General features: G+C 46.2%; 1 protein-coding gene across 1 annotated transcript in view; it reads right to left on the bottom strand.

Moving 5' to 3' along the window:
- Nucleotides 1-5,959: 5,959 nt before the first annotated feature.
- Nucleotides 5,960-19,967, bottom strand: part of ATP6V0A4 (ATPase H+ transporting V0 subunit a4) — a 47,607-nt gene continuing 33,599 nt past the window's right edge. Inside the window, exons 16-20 of the mRNA XM_060155948.1 lie at nt 19,188-19,289; nt 13,935-14,063; nt 9,960-10,077; nt 8,216-8,387; nt 5,960-6,337 (exon numbers count right to left, since the gene is read on the bottom strand). Coding sequence (XP_060011931.1) covers nt 6,244-6,337; nt 8,216-8,387; nt 9,960-10,077; nt 13,935-14,063; nt 19,188-19,289 — 615 coding nt within the window. The 3' untranslated portion in view covers nt 5,960-6,243. The remainder of the gene's footprint in view (nt 6,338-8,215; nt 8,388-9,959; nt 10,078-13,934; nt 14,064-19,187; nt 19,290-19,967) is intronic.

Here is a 19,967-nt window from a genome sequence, read left to right as displayed (position 1 = left end):
TGCTCCCTTTCCAGAAGTTGTCCAAATACCCTTTGGAGGGGTGTTCTTTATCTGGTAACTTTTAAAATAAAGTAGTTATGAGAAAAATCAGCTTAATTTGATTATAAAAAGGACTTCAGTACACATTAAAAATTGGCTATGACTATCATGTTTCGAGATGATAAACTACTAACTTAATCAAAATAGGAAAATGAGGTCATTCAGTAAGAATTAGATGGTGGTAATGGTTGCACAACCTTGTGACTATACTAAAAATCACTGAATTATACACTCTAAAATGGCGAATCTTATTGTATATAAATTATATCCATTTTTTTCCTGAAGCATAGCCATGCCAATCGCAGTAGCCGACTTAAAAACCAAAAGTGATTCTGGCCATTTTTAGTGTTACAGAATAAAAGAATTTAGTTTGGTAGGCAAATAATTTTTTAAAATCCCAGTAAGTTCATCTTAAGTGCAGTTACAACTAAAATGCTTAACAGTAAATTAAATATTCAATCAACACTTAATCTCTTCTTCCAGTCAAGTTTTATGACTTCTCATAGCAGTCTAAACATGTTTTGCAATTTTAACAATCATGAAGGCTTACGTTTTAGAGAGTAATAACAATCTCCAGCAAGTCTGCTTGCTAAAGTATTGAGTGGCAAGAAAAGAAACCCAGGAAATCTGCCACTTACTATTAAGTTTTAATTTGATGTGTGTGTTTTAACGGATTAGGTAGCTCCATGGGTCATAAATGCCCTACATACTTTCCTTCTCTTATCAGCAAAGAGAAGTGATTCATCACAGAGTTCCTGGAGAGAAAGGTGTTAGGTCCAAGATAATTGCTTCAGTTTCTCTTCAATTAAAGCTGAGGGAATTCCCTGGCGGTCCAATGGTGGGGACTCCCGCTCTCACTGCCAAGCGCCAGGGTTCAATCCCTGGTCGGGGAACTAAAGTCCCATAAGCCAGGTGGCACGGCCGAAAAAAAGGAAAAGAAACAAGCTGATGGCAGGAAGGGAGGCTCACATTTGTGATTTCATGTTTCTTGATTGAAGAGACTGATATTACTTGGTTTCCATAATATGAAGAGAACTCTGCCTTCAAATTAAAGTGGGTTATTTTCCTCTATTGGATTTGCAAAAACCTTAAAGATCAGTTGTGCCCAATGTAAGGGAAACAGGCACTGATATTGGTGGGAGGGTACACGGCTACAACTTTTCCAGAAAGCGGTTAGGCAAAGATGAAAGAATGTTGACTAAGCAATTTCACTCCTAGGATTCATTCTAGTGAGGTAATCAAAGAGGTGAATGAAGATAAAGGTGCATGAAAGCTCAACACACTGTTCTTTTGACAACAGCGATGAAAGAATTGGGCACCACTTAAATGCCGACCAGTAAAGACGTGACCAAACAAATTATAATACACTCCTGTAACAGAATGTCATTTAAAAGCTCGTAGGTGAAAGGCTATTTGGCACTGAAAAGCATTTTCCAATGTGTATGTACCTAATGTATGTATACAATGATCCCGATTCATAAAATCTCATTTAAATACACACCTGCATAGAAATTTCAGGAGAGATGTCTGAAACTGTGTTTTGTCTTTCAACAAATATTTATGGAACACCACTATGTATCAGACAATAAAATATCATGAAAAGGGTTCCTGCCCCCAAAGCACTTACAATCTAATGGGGGATAAAGGCAAGTATTCAGGCAGGAACCACATGGTCCCATGGGTAGCAGAGGTTGCTCTGGCAACGTAAGGGAGGCCCTGCTTTGCCGAGTCCTGGGACCCGGGGAGGCGAGTCCTGAAAAACTGAGACCTGAAGGACGAGGAGGATTTGGAGCTCTCCTACAGCCTTGAATGGTTCACTTCCAGACATATTTTCCACGGGGAAAAAATAAAGCTCTCTCTCTTTGTGTGTGTGTGTGTGCTTTCTTTAGGCTACTCAAGCGAAGCAGTGGGAGTAGAGAAGGAACAAAGAAATCTGTAACTGTCTGTGATCGACTGTAAACACCACTACACTCGGACTAGCCAGGTATGTGTGATTTTTAACTGATAAACTTCCTTCTTTTAAGTGTGTTATGAGGATTAAATGAGATAATGCTTGTATCATACGGCACAGTGCTCACTGCAAGATAAGCGCTCATGGTCGCACTGTTTCTCATCTCTGAATAAAGGTATCAACTAAATTTCTAAAATTTCACCATAATCACAAATCAAATACACTCAGGGTAAGTTTTTAAGCATCTACAGTGTTATCAAATGTATACCTCTCCAAATGCAATTATTGCTAATATTTGGCCAACATGAAAACACCTTGGACTCAAATTAGAAACCACCCAAATTGGGGGGAAAAAACTTGCTTGTTTTCTAAAATAGATTGATTAAATTTCAAGGGTCATCTTAAGTGGTGTTAGGAAGCCCTCACACGTGCCATACGCCTATTGGAACATAAGACCAAAAATAACCTCTCTAATCAGATATGTAACAGTGATATCCACCCAACCCAGTCACCTTATACTTATGAAGAGCGCAACAAAAGGGGTAATTTTCACTAAGAACGCGCTTGTTCTACATTGCTTTCAATTGTAAAACCAGCGTATTTTACAGAAAGAAAAACCTTCTGAACATGGAATGGCCTGGTTGGTGCAGGGGTGCGGTGCTGGTGGACAAAAAAGCTGGCAGTCACGTGTGACCCAGACTCCACTCAGAGAAGCAAACCCGTTCAGTTTCGCCAACTGTAACATCAATCTTTCTAATGCCCAGCCCTTCCTTGAAGATGGTCAAGGCTCAGATGCATTCCCAGTGTCAGGGGAGGTTGCCAAGGGATGGAAAAAACAAACATATAAACTACCCGCAACAGAGAAAGTTCTCATTCCTGCCCTAGTAGGTTATACGGGGCCTTCAACCACAGGATTCCTTGGTGGGGGCATGTTGGTTGTAGGGGTGCAGGGTTGTTGATAGGGTATTATCAGGATTTTGTTATTCACATCTGTGAATTATAAAGAGGCTTGCAGGGCTTCCCTGGTGGCGCAGAGGCTAAGAATCTGCCTGCCAATGCAGGGGACATGGGTTCGAGCCCTGGTCCGGGAGGATTCCACATGCCACGGAGCAACTAAGCCCATGTGCCACAACTACTGAGCCCACGGGCCACAACTGCTGAGCCCACACGCCACAACTACTGAGCCCACGTGCCACAACAACTGAGCCCACGTGCCACAGCTACTGAGCCCATGTGCCACAGCTACTGAAGCCCACACTCCTAGAGCCCATGCTCTGCAACAAGAGAAGCCACCACAACGAGAAGTCCACGCACCGCAACGAAGAGTAGCTCCCGCTCGCCGCAACTAGAGAGAGCCCGCGGGCAGCAACGAAAACCCAACGCAGCCAAAAATTAATTAATTAATTAATTAAAAATAAATAAGTAAAAAAAATAAAGGGGCTTTCATTCCATGTCATTAAGAGGACACTCGAATACTAACTCAAAGTTAACAGATATGGAAAGTATTCTCTTACTACATTTTCCTGAGTTCCAGCCAAAAGTTTCATTTAAAAAGTTTTTATAAAGAGGACAAAATATTTCGGAGATGAATATGAGGAAAGTTACTGAGAGACAGAGCTTGTAATCTCAACGCTGAAAAAGAATGTTGGAAAAGCTGAGTTGGCATCTTCTATTCTTTGGCTCCCTAAGTCATTCTAAATCCCTTCTAGCCTAGGAAGAGGATGGATGATGGATAGATGCATGGAGGGATGGACAGATAGATAACCAGTCAGACCAATTCAAGAAAATAGCGACTAACATGGGGAAGAACGCTCCACATCCCTCACTATCATTCCTGAAAACCTACAGTAGGAAAGTAACCATTGCCTGCCTTCAAAGAACTGACATATTGGGGATTTACTGTGAAACTCAAGGGCTCAGATGGAGTTCAGGCTTCATTCAAACAATTTCTAAGAACTGATGGACATTTTATTCTACTGCATTTTGCTACACTTAATTTTTGAGCCAAAAATAATTAGGCCATGTAGAGCTTTTTAAAACTGAACTTGTGTGTGTGTGTGTGTGTGTGTGTGTGTGTGTGTGTGATGTAATTTGTTTTGCAATATCATCAGTAAGAAGAGAGAAATTTTGATACTCCATCTGTATTCAGACAAGTACTAATGGTCAAATCCCCTTGGCTCCCAGAGCAGAAAAAGCAAATCCAGATCTATGTTGCCTGTCGGAGTTTCTTACCTCTCTGTATTTCCTGGGAAGCTTTCCAGTTTTGGGCTCTTCTGCTCTTCCTTACTGCAGCTGAGTCTTACACAGAAGTTGGACCACTGATGGCCTCTTGGGGGCTTCTGGACTTCCCTTCCCAAGAAGCCTGGCTCGCAGGTCTTCTCCTCCCCTTTCAGCTTAGTTCTGTGAACAGGATTCTTTAAGGAACAATCGTGCATCCTGGGCGACTGAGTGACATGCCGGTCACACCCTCTTCTCAGCAGCCCTTCACCCAATCCCTTTTTAAAGGGGAGATGACATCTCTCATTGAGACAGAAAGAGGCTGCCAATCCTTGGAGGAAACTACGATGTCGTTCTCAAGAAGGCCGGGGATTTCTGAAAGAACAGGGGTCTCAAGCAAGGGGCAGAGGGCAGCTTTGTTTTTTCATGCCTTTTCTCACAGCCATCGCTGTTTAGAATTAAACGGCAAAAGGCTGTGATCCATGTAGGCATAGCGTATTTTTAGATAGCCGTTGAGAAGGGCAGTGATGAGCCGAGAGAACCTTGAAACGCTCTGGTGACCTTGGCAGCACGGGGATTTATGGACTTACAAGAACCATTTACGTCCTACTTTAGTCTGTCCTTTTCTTTGATCAATGCCATTGGCTGAGTACCTCATCCATGCTTGGTGCTCTTCGACCCCCAGCAATATGTGGAACACTCCAGTTCCTGCCCAAGGGCATACATGATAAAGTATCAAAGGTGGAACTCATAGATACGGAGTCTTCTGACCCCAACTATATCGTTCTTGAGCTCAACCTGTTTTAATCATTAAATGAATACTTGCTGAGCACCTGGCTGTGCCTTAAATTGTGCTGCACAAGTCAGGACACCAACGTGGAAGGTGACACGGACGTTTCCTTGGGCTTGAATGACGACACTTGAACATGAACAATCGTCAACCCCACTACACGGAGGGGCAGGTGGGAGCTTAAAAAAAAGAGAGATCTGTCCAAAAGGCGATTTTGCATTTGGTCAGATCTTCTGGAAATTTATTACAAGCTAGATACTATGTGAAACTGCTTTGTAAGCTGTAAAGCACTGCACCAATGTTAATGACACTTAATTCTACCAGTATAGTTACCATAAAGATGGTAATTAACCTGAATACAGGCTGTTCAGACTAGTCGACGGAACACATCTTCCTCTACACCTGGATCTTGGAAGTTTGCCAGTGAAGATGCGTAAGAAGTGACTCTGGGGCCGGCTGACCCAGAGAGCATCAGGGTAGACTGTCTGGCAGTGTCCTTTCCGGCAAGCCATTTTCCAGAACTTGCTGAAGCCTACAGATCTCTTTCTCCTGTTAACTCCAGCACAATGTGCACTGAGAATAAACAAAATCACTGATGATATCATGTTGTCACACTTCATTCCACAGGACTTAACAATTCGAGCCACGCCAGGGCCAGGCCTCCATCTGAACAGAGAACATTATCTGTTTTTCCTCACCTGGAGTGAAAATTCTTGAGAACGTCCCTAATCCTGTAAAACTTAGCCCCCCAACAAGGAAAAAAGGTATTTGAGGAAGGAGGAAATGAGGAATAAAAAACCATAACCTTTCTCTAGGGTTACTTTGTGTAACTCTATTGTTTAGCTTTGGCCTATAGTTATCAATACTCCATTTTACAGAATAATGTTGAAAAAAGACACCTTAATAACAAAGTGGATGACCCAGAAGTTTAATCACAAGAAAATCTCAGTTTGGCACTCCCCTCTCCCCATTTCTCAATCATTCTAGGATTTGCCAATTAAGACCCCACATGAGGTTGAAATGACTTGCCTGTGTAGTCTCTCTACGACATGGTTAAGTCATATCAAATCCCAAGGCTTACAGATACAATACATGGCTTCCTCCCTCCGGTTAGCGAGAACAATCATTCCATTGACTGCCTTATGCAGGCTGACGTTAAAGACAAGACAACACTTCTTTCATTGGCACAGAGACTGGTGTAGGAGGTGACTGATGGAAGAGGCGGCTGCAGCCGCCAGACGTGCAGCTACTGCTCAGCTGTCCCGTCCAGGATTTGTTTAAAGGAGAACGGAGAAAACTTGTAACCAGCCCCGACGTAGAACTTGTTCTGGAACTCCACCCTGTTGTTAGGGGCAAGGAGAAGGGGGTTTGAACACATAAACGAGAGGCTGGCAGCTGGAGGGGAGAGGCTGGCAGCTGGAGGGGAGAGGCTGAGCATGTGTAAAATCAAGCACCAGGTGACGAAGGCGCCCCAGGCTGGCAGCCACCACAGGAATCCTCTGAGGCTTTTTTTTTAAATCCTTCTCTTGCCTCCCTCTTACACCTTTCCCTCCCCCGACCCCACTTCTTCCAGGCCTTTGCTAGTGGCCTCAAGGACCAGAGCATGACCTCCCCCAGCTCCCAGCAGCCGGGAAGCCCTCGCTAGGCAGTCCCGGATAAGGAGCTGGGATGAGACAGCGTGTCACCAGGTTGTACGAGGTTTTTTGTTTCCATCCTGATCTTAAACTGCGGGGCTTACGTGACTGCAGAACCACCACAGCCTTGACATATATATATATATATATATATATATATATATATATATATATATATATATATAGAAGATGTTGGGGGTAGGAGTTTAGTAATTTATTTATTTATTTTTGCTGTGTTGGGTCTTCATTTCTGTGCGAGGGCTTTCTCTAGTTGTGGCAAGCGGGGGCCACTCTTCATCGCTGTGCACGGGCCTCTCACTATCGCGGCCTCTCTTGTTGCGGAGCACAGGCTCCAGACGCGCAGGCTCAGTAGTTGTGGCTCACAGGCCTAGTTGCTCCGCGGCATGTGGGATCCTCCCAGACCAGGGCTCGAACCTGTGTCCCCTGCATTAGCAGGCAGATTCTCAACCACTGCGCCCCCAGGGAAGCCCTTGACTTATATTTTTATAACTTACATAACAGATATCATGTATGATCATTTCCGCTTTATTATACTGCAGAGTTCATTTCTTTAATGAAACGGGGAGAAATGATGTGATAGCCTCGGGCGGGGGACCCTGTGATTTTCTCAACAGGTGAAGTGTAAAACCTTTCCTTTGTGAACAGTGGCCACAGAGGGAGGGAGGAAGCCCCAGGGTTGCTAAGGACAGTCTGGTTCAGGGTGCACAGGAGCCCTGATGCTTCAGTATGGACAGCACGCTCAAAACCCTGGGCTGAAATGTGACTTGGGAGAGAGAGAAGCCTAAACAAATGTTTTCATATTCGTCAGCCCAGTGATGGCCGACAGTCTCTGGACACATCTGTGAATGTCAAGGGCCTCCAGTGAGTGCCTTCCTCCTGCTGGGTACCCTCCTTCTGTTTCCACTTTCCAAGAGTTTAGTCACGGGACTTCCCTGGTGGTCCACTGGTTAAAAATCTGCCTTCCAATGCAGGGGACGCAGGTTCGATCCCAGGTCGGGCAACGAAGATCCCACATGCTGCAGGGCAACTAAGCCCATGCGCTGCAAATACTGAGCCCACACCCCATGGCTAGAGAGCCCAGGCGCCACAACTAGAGAAGCCTGCGTGCCACAACGAAGATCCCGCGAGCTGCAACTAAGACCCGACGCAGCCAAATAAATAAATAAATAATTTTAAAAGGAAAAAAAAAAGAGTTTAGTTGTCTGTTCTGTTGGTATAACTCCAGCACTCAGCAACAAAGGCCAGACATCCCAGATTTGCTCAGCATTGCCCTCTGTGAGCCTTTCAGATCCGTCATCTTACCAACAGTTGAAGCCAATTATAATAACAAATGAACATTTCTAACATGTCTTACAGAGCAGTCACTGTATATGTATATAGGCTCCCAGGTATTACATCATTTAATATCATACCAACAAGGGGACTAAACTAAGCTTCCAAAAAGGTACGTGAATTGCTAACGTCACACAGCAGGTCAGGATTTGAACCCAGTTGGCTGGCCCTACAGCCCATCCTCCTTCCCTAGAGCACACTGACAGCATCTACCCTACAACCAGTTCTTACCAGTGCAGCCGCAGGGCGTGCAGGAAAGCCGAGAGGCCCTCCATGATCAGAAGGATGGCTACCGTCAGAACAGCAAATATGGCAAAAATGATGAAGACCCCAATGAGTCCTCCCCAGCCTTGCACGCGAAGGCCAATGTTCATCACCATGGTCCAGAGCACTTCAGACAGTTCTGCAAGATGCAGGAGAAACATTCTCAACCACACAGTTTATCGGGCAAATGCAGATTATTCTTACACCATAATCCTGGACCTGCACACCCTACGACCCAGCAACCCCACTCCCAGGTGGAGAAGGCGGTCATGTGTGCCCTAGGGTACCTGCGTGAGACTGTCTATGCAGCTTTGGAGGAGCTTCCAGCAAGAGGACAAGTATAGGAGGGCATATTATTCACCAATGAAAGTGAGCAGACCATAGCTACTGGCAGCAACGTGAATATATCCGAGTAACATCATCTTATGCCAAAGAAGCAAAACACAAAAGAATACATGTACTATGATTTGATATGCACTGAATGTTCGTTTCTCCCCCAGCCCCTCAAATTCATATATTAAAGCCCTAACCCCAAAGTGATTGGTACTTGGGAGATGAGGGTGGGATCCTCATGATGGGATTAGTGCCCTTTTAAGAAGAGATACCCGAGAAACCCCCACCCCTTCCAGGGAGATACTGTAATTACAGGAGTTTGTGCAAGGAAACAAACACAGCCAGAGCAGTCAAGACCACACAGACGCTGAGCACTTGCTTTTCTGCTGTAAGTCAACAATCAGGCTCACTTTCACTGCTTTGCTTTCTATCCCTTTAGCACACATTTTGGCCTGGCTTCTCTGTTCTTGGCATTATGCCCAGGGCTGGGAATGCAGAGATAAAAGTCAGGGTCCTTGCCTTTCAGGAGATGACAGTCTAGTAGGGAGACAGGCTAATGACACAGAATTACAATCGGTGCTAGGATAGGGGCACCTCCAGAACCCAGGGGAAGGGCACCTTCCAGACTGGGGACCAGGGAGGAAGACTACCCGGGAAAGGTGCTAGCTAAGCTGAGTTCTGAAGGAAGGATGAGACATCAGGTGGGGAGAGAGTGAAAGAAGGGAAGAATTTTACAGGCAAGGGAGCTGCAGGGCAAACACACAGAGGGGCCCAGCTAGTGTGGCATCTGTGGGAGCCTCAGTGCAGCTCCTTGTGGCCACTGTACATGAAATGGGGAAGCGGGTGGGGGCAGTCGGGAGCCGGTGGGGCATGGAGGGAAATACCAAGGGCAAGACCAGAGAAGCAGGCAGAAATCAAGAGGGGTTCTACACAGTAAGTTGATGAGTCAGGATTCCAGACTTAAGTCATTCTTGAGGCTTGAATCTTTATACCAGGAGATGCAAGGGGCCTGTAGAAACTAGGAAAGGCAAGGAAATAGATTCTCCCCAAGAGCTTCCAGAAAATACAGACCTGCCAACACCTTGTTTATAGGACTTCTGGCCTCCAGACGGTAAGATAATCAATTTCACAGTGTTCTGAGCTGCCACATAGGTGGTAGTTTGTTACAGCAGCAACTGGAAGCTGATACAGAGGGTAACCATTCCAGCAAGATAAAGCCAGACCTACTGAAAAAGGTCACTTCTACTATGAAAGAAGAGCCATTCTTCTGGTCAGCGCACCAGAGATGACCCAGAAGCCACTTTCACCTAGAAGTACATTGCATCTGTTTCCAAAGGGACAGGCGATGGTGACCCTGCCATGCGGCCCGCTCACTCACGTGCATGCGCCAGGCTGAGGGCCCAGAGCCGGAGGTAGGAGGCTGTGTTGGAAATGCAGCCCAGGCAGTACTCAATCGTGTGGATGGCCTGATGCACAAAGACGTCTCCAAAGCTGAACTGAAAGAGAGAATTTGTAATGCTATTTCATTAAGTACTTTCTACTCAAACGTATTACAAATGATACAACGGACGAATAAGGCCTGGACTCTGCTGTTAAGACACTTCCAGTTGAACGAGGGGGAAATAGGTATTAATATATTTGTAGAAACAGAATGAGCAGCCCACAGTAGGACATGGTGTGTGTGCAGTAACATTTCCCAGAAATGGCTGAAAAGAGCTCAAAGCAGCAGAGTGGTTGGTTGGTAAGGGGAGCTGAGATTTGCGCTGAGCCGTGAAGAACAGGGAGGGAAAAAGAGAAGCCAGTTCATTCCTGGTAAAGAAAATGACTCCGGGTGAGGAAAAGGCAGGTGGTTGGGAGCATCATGAAGGTAAGTTTGGGAGAAAAACCATTTGGCTCGACTGGGAGCTTGCTGAGGTGAGGAAAGACTCAGCTGTGGAAGCCGTGGGAAAGGCAAGGATGGACACAATCGAGAAAACCACCTGGAGTCATGAGGAACCAGTAGAAGTATCTCAATAAAATAAAGAAATATTGGAGGCAAGATTAATCTGGTAGAAAAATGGATCAGGGAAAGGACAGCCCATAAGCAAAAAAAGCCAACTTGTTGATTATGTTAGTAATCCAGGTATGAGGGGAAAAGGAACAGTGCAAAGACAGCAATAGATCATTCTTTTCTTTCATTACTCTGATGTTATGAGGGAAACAATCTGACTGGCACCATCCCTGCCCTGAAGCAGCTCACCGCCCAGCAGGGAGAAGATGCAAACAGACAGTTACCACACATCAGCATGGGAATGCAATAACCAAGAATGCAGGGGTGTCGTGGGAACACAGAGAAGGGTCCCTCACCCAGCAGGGCCAGGGTCATAAAGGGCTCTGAGGTCCCTGAGCCCGAATGGGTGAAAGAATGGCACTGGCAGAAATGAATACATTGGAGAAGGGGAGTAGCTGATTCCCAGACGTGTTGCATTGCAGGTGATAGCTGGCCATACAGGCTGAATCTCTCAGCACAGACCAGCAGAGGCAGAACAGGCTCAGAGGAAAAGTCTGGGCTGGAAAGGGACACCTGGGACCACACCTGTGCGAGGAGTGAGAGTGGGAGCTAAGAGAAAATGAACTAGGGGAAGATCATGAGAAGAAGAGCTGCCACACTTAGGAAACATCTCAACTCAGAGATAAGAAAGAAGGAAATTGATGACAAAATGAAAAGGTCAAAGAGCTGGGAGCAGTCACAGGGCTGCGGTCCAGGACGTCAAGGATGGAGGGATATCCTGGAAGAAATGGGGGTTGTGGTCACTGGGGGTTGTAGTCAGATGCTATGGGGAAAAGACCAAAATCAGTGCCTCCCCTCCCATTCATCAGTGAAAACAGCAGAGAGGAACTGAAGGGGCGGGGATGGGCAGAGGTGGAGAGAGTGGGTAGAGAGAGTCACAGTAACAGAGGAACGTCTGGTGAAGAATGAACCTCAGCCAAAGAGAGGTCTGGCTTTGCCCCGGCTCCTGGGAGGCAACCTCTAAACGCCTGGCATTTCCCAAGTGAAAGAAACGTCTGATAGTCATGGTCCGTCCCTGGGACCACACCTCACCACTTTTGCTAATGAGGTGTCTATGGTGGGCACTTGGTAGTTTAAGCGGGAGCTGGCTTCACGTGGTTAGAGAGTTGAGACTTTCAGCCACACGTTATCAACCCAAACCCATCTCCAGGGAGGGGACAGAGCCGGAGATTGAGTGCAACCACCTGGATTGCACTTGGGTCAATCACACCTACATAATGACACCCCAATAAAACATCAAACACAGAAGCTCACGGGAGCTTCCTGAGTTTAACGATACGATGATACTGCCACATGTCAATGCCGGGAGAGCCATGCATCCCTAAGAACACAGAAGGTTTGCATCTGGAACCTTCCCAGTGTCAGATTCTGCTTACTTGTGTCTTCCTCTGGCTGGTTCTGATTTGTAGACTTTTGTTGTAAGTAAAACTGTAATTGAAAGTATAGCATTCTCCTGAGTTCTGTGAGCTGTCTACAAATGACTGAACAAGAGGGAGTCTGAGGGGACCTCCAGACTTGTGGGTGGTGTCAGAAGTGTTGGGTAGACTTGGCAGTCTGGAGAACTGGGCCCTTAACCTGGAGTTTGGCTAACTCCGGGTGCGGACTGAAGTGGGACAGGACCTGGAGGGGGAAGCAGAGTCGAGCCTGTATGTCGAGCCTATATGTGCCTTGTGCTGGGAGACCCAGGCATTATTGTACGGGGAGAAGAGCCGTCAAATGGGGCCTGAAGCTGCCCCCAGTGAAGGCAGCTGGGTCACAAAGGAGGTGGCAGGTGAACACTGACCGGATATATACCGAGGCCACGAGGAGGATGGATGAGGAAGGTTGTACTGGACAGGCTGGGACTTGATGAGTCAGAAGATGTGTGGGTTGGATTCTAAAACATTCCAGCAGGTCTGACAGACCTAGTAATACCCATCGCCGTGAATATGGGTTACTCTCTGTACCTGGAATCTTGTTGGGAAAACTTTCCATGATCCAGATTTTTCATTCATTCTAATTGACTATTCATTGGTGCAGATGAATACTTGCTGGTTTTTTTAAAGTAATTAACACCACAGACGGAGTTATTTATAGCATTTCTCAGGCCTCAGGAACCCTGTCCCCACTCCAGAATTAGAACAGAGCTCGGGTTAAAACCCCCCGCCCGGGGTTCAGGACCGTGGGTGACTTCAGTCATGGTATAAAAACAGCCAGCCGTCTTGTCTGGGAAAACATGGTAAATTCCTGAGCGGGGAGTGGCTGCCCTTGGATGGAAAGGGACAGGGAGGGAGGAGAGAAGAACACATGAATTTGTGACTTCCCTTGAGAGGCAGACAATGTTACAAAGATAAGTGAACAAAGAAGAGATTGAGCCAGGGTTGAGGCCAGAGGCGGGGATGGCATCTGAGGGTGCTTACGCTGGGGAGGAGGACTGAGAATAAATAACCCACTTCTTTTTTTTATTATTATTATTATTATTTTTTTTTTTTTTGCGGTACGCGGGCCTCTCACTGTTGTGGCCTCTCCCGTTGCGGAGCACAGGCTCCGGACGCGCAGGCTCAGCGGCCATGGCTCACGGGCCCAGCCGCTCCGCGGCATGTGGGATCTTCCCAGACCGGGGCACGAACCCGTGTCCCCTGCATTGGCAGGCGGACTCTCAACCACTGTGCCACCAGGGAAGCCCCATAACCCACTTCTTGCTTCAATATAAGGGACCAGACTTGGCCTCTGCTCTCATGAGTGAGGGTCACTGATGGGAAAGATCATCATAAATTTACAGACTCCCAGGGGCACAGTTCTGAGCCAAGGAGACTCAGTAACATTTAGGACCTTCTATGTCACTAAACATGAGGCTGATATTCACCTCATACTCACAGATAGAGCGGCACCTGGGCGAAATTATTTAAAATGCTCCCTGATTGGTTGGTAAGTAGCTGCAAGCTTAAGTGCCCCCCCTTTCCTGGGACCTCCCCAACTTCCCATGACTCAGTGATGACAGGGTTGCCACCAGCAGGGTCCTCCCAACCCTCCCAGCTCTACTGCCTAAGTCCGTTCTGATTGGCTGGTGCCCACACGCTACTGGCTGTCAAATACGTGAGCACCATCCCTGACTAGATCTGGCTTCTAGAATCTGTACAAACTGGAAGTCTTCATAGGGTGTCAAGTCCCAAATACCTCTTGCCTCTTCTTTAGATAAGCAATTAATTTTTTGGCCATGCAGCTCGTGGGATCTCAGTTCCACAACCAGGGATCAAACCTGGGCCACGGGAGTGACAGCACCAAATCCTAACCCCTAGGCCACCAGGGAACTCCCCCAGATACCTCTTCATCGTGGTCATCCTGAGCCCCATGGGCACCTGCAGAAGCCCTGTGACCAGGGCTCACGGAAGGATTGGAGTTGTCACCTTCAATGTCCTCGGTGGCATCTTCTTGGATCCTGGAGGCCTGTAGCTTTCAGCAAATAAGAAAATGCAGTGTCAGATTCACCCTTCGAATGACAAAACTTCTATGTAAAATAAAGGCTCTCATTAAATATTAGCCACGTCCCAGATACTGTTCTAAACTTTCTATTCAATCTTTTTATGTAAGCACAATTATCACCCCATTTTACAGAGAAGTAAACTTAAGTAACAGAAAGGTTAAGAAATGAGCCCAGGACTGCACAGCTGGTAAGGCTAGTTAGTGGCAGAGCCAGGATTCAGATCCAGGCAGTCTAATTCCAGGGCATGTGCTTTTCTCCACTGTGTTCCAGAACGTGCCAAATTAATCACACGCTTTACAGTAAACCAACCGTCGTGTGACCCAAACAGCCAGATTTCTACAAGCAAAATCAGGAGAGATTAATGACTGCTATGGTCTGAATGTTTGTGTCCCCCCACAAAATTCATGTTAAAATCCTAACCCCCAAAGATGAAAGTATTAGAAAGTGGAGCCTTTGGAAGGCACTTAGGTCATGAGGGTGGAGCCCTCGTGAATGGGATTAGTGCCTTATAAAAGAGGCTTCAGAGAGCTCCCAAGCTCCTCCCATCAGGTGAGGACACAGAGAGTTGTCAGCAGTGAACCAGGAAAGGGGCCTCACCAGAAGGTGACGATGCTGACACCTTATCTTGGACTTCTAGCCTTCAGAACTGTGAGCAATAAATTTCTGTTGTTTTAGCCACCCAGTGTGTGGTATTTTGTTACAGCAGCCCAAACTGACCAGACAATGACTTTTCCAACACAAATATACTTTTTAAAATAAAAACATCACTTTTTGAAAATAGCTAAGAAAAAAATTCAAGGAAAAAAAAATCTAGGTGTAGTCACCATTCAATTTGGGCCTGGTTTTCTCCTTGAGTCTGAAGAAAATATTTCTTTCAAGTCACTGTGAAATTTAATGTCCCACATCCAAAGTTTTTCCTAGAATAATTTCACGGGTGGCATATTGCAAATTAGGCATTAAAGTGTCTTTACCATTCTTTCTTCAGCAGGTCTGAACCTGATATTTGCAGATCTTTGGGCAAAGGTACAAATGAAAGCCCACATGCCATATGTTTAAATATTTAAAAGTTATAAATCAAGCCAACAAACTCCTAAATAAAATATGTTCTGGCGTCTGTCTTGATAAATAAATTCTCACAAGAACTTGGAAGGCCAGGTTCAAATTCAGCATCCCACACCAGGACATGGCAGCATGGGAGAGCTGGCCCTGCACCCCGGCGTGTGACCCTTCTCTTCTCACCTGTGATTTCATCTCACAGCACAAGGGCCGTGGCCTCGTGTGCACATGCGTGGACACTCCCACCCAAATGTCTACGTTCCACCCACACTCCCTCCTTGGGAGTCCTGCTGCCCCTTGGCCACACCAGGGTCAGTGGTACCCAGGCCGGTGCTGTGGTTGGCCCTTTTTATGCCCTGGAAGTGGGCTTGTGTCCATCTGGACAGGAATTCCAGGGTACTGGGTACCAAGAGGGGGCTCTGGGTAAGCCTTTCCCCTTGGCCCATGGTTCCTTGCCCCATGGTGAGGAAATGGGGCTCAAGTTAACATTACTTTGTCTTCTTGAAATCCTATTTTCTCTCCCCATCAACTTAAGGAAGAAAATACCAAAGGAGAAACAGACAGTTTTTCCATTTCCATCTTTAAATGCTAGCCTTTTCTGGTCATATCCTGAAATTGGTTCAAATGAGCATGAACAACTGTGTAGAAGCGTGACCCTGGGACTTTGTGGATCTTACTGACTCTTCTTCCCGTTCAAAATATACTTTGCAATCCCCCTAACTAAACGTCTCACAATGTTTGAGCTGGATGCCGTCTGAAATAAAATAGTAATCAATTTTAAATGAGTTACTTGCAACTGTCTAAAAACACGTAAAACACATGTGCACAAAGACAGACACAAGGATGTTCACAGCAGCACTATTTGTAATTACTAACAACACTGGAAAAAAAACAAATAACTATCAATATACGAATGCATAACCAAATTGTGGTATATTCACGCAAGGGAATACTATAATACACAGCTATCTCACACACACACACACTCACACACACACACGCACACACAATCTCTCAAACATAACACTGGATGAAGGAAGCCAGACCCAGACGAAGGCGTGGTGTATGGTTCCACTTACATAAAGTTCCAGAGCAGGGAAGACTAACCTATGGTGTTAGACGTCGGGATAGTGGTTGACCTTGGGGTGACAGTGACCGGAAGGAAGCACACGGGGACTTCAGGGTCTATGGTGTTCTGCGTCTCTATCCGACTGCTGGTCACACGGATGTGTTCGTGTGATGATACTTCACTGATCTGTGCCCTTATCATTTGTGCCCTTTGATGTATGTAGGTTATACTTCAATGAATTTTAGCATAGAAAACACGCATGTAAATGCAAAGATTTTAAACAGAAATGCAAAGTTACTTCACTGTGACCTGGGATACGGAGTGATAGGAGACCTGGGTCCACGGCAGCAAGTCAGAAGAGGAAGCGGAATGTGGGTGGTCCAGGCGGTCCAGGGGGCTGGCATGAGTCGTTCTGGGGAGGAGGTGTGCGCTCACTGGCTGCCTGCAGGGTGCGTGCCAAAAGGGCCACATCACAGGTGGCCCTCTAGTGAAGGGGGTTCCAAACCATGTCCTGCAGGGACCCAGGACTACAGGGTTACAGAGGAGCCTGAGGAGATGGGACCTCTGCTCATTTCCCCCAAGGCCCATCAGAACAAGTCTGTTTATAATCTCTATGTACTGGGCCTCTTTAAGGTTTCACAGGGGGACTTGAGAGGAGGCCAGATAATTCCATTATGGAATCATCTCTTGGAGGGAGGTGGAAGGAAACGTTTCTAACATGAAAAAGGACCATCTAACCAGCAGTCTAAGGAGTCAATCGACAGCTACACATCCCAGGGGCCAAGGAGGCAGGCCTCCAAGCAGCCTTTGGGAGCCCCTGTTCCCGAGTCAGCCTAGGAGGTATCGCCCAAGATGGCAGACTACAAAAGCACCTCTACTTCCTTCCCTGTCATACAAGTCATCCGTGGGGAAAAGGGAGAAATCCGTCACTTTGGCCTCAGCCACTATTTAAACAGCTTTTGTGGAGCAAAGAATAAGACAAGCTATGGTGTGAGAGTCCTGGGACTCAGGTGAGCCAGCAGTAACCTAGTCCTCGACTTACAGACAGGTTGAGTTTCTAAGAAAGACAGTTGCATCTGTTTCTGCAGAAAGGTATTTGCCACCTTCCTTTGAAACACCAGTTCACCTATTTGGACAATGGTCCACCTCAACTCTCCTTTACCATCCTGGTCTCTCACCTATTAACCAAACAACAAACAAGCATTCTTTGGTTTGCCTTCCTGTGTATTTATATCCCACATAAATTATATTTCAGACAGGTTTTGGATCTGGTCAAGGCTGGCAGGAAATAGTGGGAGAGGTAGGTGATTTAGAAAGAGAGCACCACCTAGAGACGAACCTCCTGAACTCCAGCCTGGACCCACCCAGGTCCCCGACTCTACCATCAGCCACGTCAGGGTGTGGAGAAAAGGGAACACTCTTGCAGTGCTGGTGGGAATGTGAATTGGTACAGCCACTATGGAGAACAGTATGGAGGTTCCTTAAAAAACTACAAATAGAACTACCATATGACCCAGCAATCCCACTACCGGGCATATACCCTGAGAAAAACCATAATTCAAAAAGAGTCATGTACCAAAATGTTCATTGCAGCTCTATTTACAATAGCCCGGAGATGGAAACAACCTAAGTGCCCATCATCAGATGAATGGATAGAGAAGATGTGGCACATATATACAATGGAATATTACTCAGCCATAAAAAGAAACGAAATTGAGCTATTTGTAATAAGGTGGATAGACCTAGAGTCTGTCATACAGAGTGAAGTAAGTCAGAAAGAGAAAGACAAATACCGTATGCTAATACATATATATGGAATTTAAGGAACAAAATGTCATGAAGAACCTAGGGGTAAGATAGGAATAAAGACACAGACCTACTGGAGAACGGACTTGAGGATATGGGGAGGGGGAAGGGTGATCTGTGACAAAGCGAGAGAGTGGCATGGACATATATACACTACCAAACGTAAGGTAGATAGCTAGTGGGAAGCAGCCGCATAGCACAGGGAGATCAGCTCGGTGCTTTGTGACCGCCTGGAGGGGTGGGATAGGGAGGGTGGGAGGGAGGGAGACGCAAGAGGGAAGAGATATGGGAACATATGTATATGTATAACTGATTCACTTTGTTATAAAGCAGAAACTAACACACCATTGTAAAGCAATTATACCCCAATAAAGATGTTAAAAAAAAAAAAAGTTTACCTGAAAATATTTCCAATATTTTCCAATATTTCCAATATTTCCAATATTTCCAATATTTCAGCACAGCCCACTTAATCTTTTGCACTAACAGAGGGAAGCAGAGACCGATCATCTCAAACAGTGCCTGTGTGTCATTTCTAGACTCTAATGGTCCCTGGAAGGTTAATCTTCCCAAATCCTATTTGATTTAGGCTGACAGTAAACACTTCATCACCCCCTGGGAAACCTGAGGCTCAGGAGAAGTTGAGACAAAAGGAGGAAGTGGGCTGAAACTCGTGTTTGACAATAGGGTGAAAATCAGAAAAACAAGAACAGACTTATTTAAACATGTTTCCTCCCCTAGTTCCCTCTCACCATCTGTAACATAATACAGTAAAAGCCCACAACTTTAGAATCCTGATGAAAACAACTTTCAATACTCATTAACACACTAAAACCACAGTAAAAGACTCTTATTTTCAACTAATAAAACCACCACATCCAGAGCCTTAAAAGTCATTACCTACCACTTGACTCAGCACACACACCCCAAGCACAGCTTGCAGCACGTAAGATTTAAATGCGACCATTATGCTGGAATCAAGAAAGCCCCAAGGAAAGGCTGAGCTCTACAGTAGGAAGCATCCCTGGGGTGGGCCAGTTCCTCACCTCACCGGGTCCTTCAGGCCCTGGTCAATGCGGTGTTCTCTCTAAAGCCCAACTTACACTTGCAGGGAGCCCACGTTCCTACCCGCAGTGAGTGAACGGAAGTGGGTGGCGCTTACCTGGGACCTCCGATGACTGGCTCTAAGGATAAACGGCTTAATCAGAAGCATCCAGGGCACAGAAATCAAAGCCATGATAACACAGAAGCTCTGGACTTCTTGCTGCAAGACCAAAGCCGTAAGATCCTATCATTGCAAGGTGACTGCACAGCACATTTCACAGGATACAAATGGTAAACATGTATCATTTCAGCTGGACTTTATTTGGAGTGATCTACAGCGTTTCAATGGACCCATTCACCCTCCCATCTTGGGCTATTCCCAGTGCAGGGAGAGAGCTGTCAGTCCGGTGGTACGGGGTGTCCACTCATGGCGGACACTGGAGTCTCCCTGTCTTTATTCCTTACTCTCCAAGTGGTCCCTTATCATACACCCGCACCATGTGGAGCCTGTCATTGGACAGAAGAGCTCATGAGCCACATCATAAGGGCAGCTTTATTTGTCCCTGGTCCCCTTGACTCTGCTCCGTGGGGACAGTCAGCCCTGGCCCTGGACAAAGCGCTGGCCTGGCACTGCGCTGGCCACTCTGGAGTGACCAAAAGTCCTTGGGTCACTTTAAGTCACAAACGTACTGTCTCCATCAGTAACCTTGTATTTGCAGTACTACTAAGCCCTTGTGCTCTCTTTTTCAAAACAATCATCCCCTACTCGCACAGACTCACTGTGGGTGAGTCACCTAACGGGTCCTGGGACGCCTGGGCTGAACTCTCTTTTGCTGTCTCTCTCGCTGTCACAATTCACTTTGGAGTGAGGCGTCTATGGTCTTCATGCCTCGCTGAA

Source organism: Lagenorhynchus albirostris, chromosome 8, assembly GCF_949774975.1.
Source record: "Lagenorhynchus albirostris chromosome 8, mLagAlb1.1, whole genome shotgun sequence".
In the NCBI taxonomy this organism is placed as follows: domain Eukaryota; kingdom Metazoa; phylum Chordata; class Mammalia; order Artiodactyla; family Delphinidae; genus Lagenorhynchus; species Lagenorhynchus albirostris.
The sequence above is the reverse complement of the archived record's forward strand: the minus strand, read 5'-3'. Positions and strand labels throughout refer to the sequence as shown.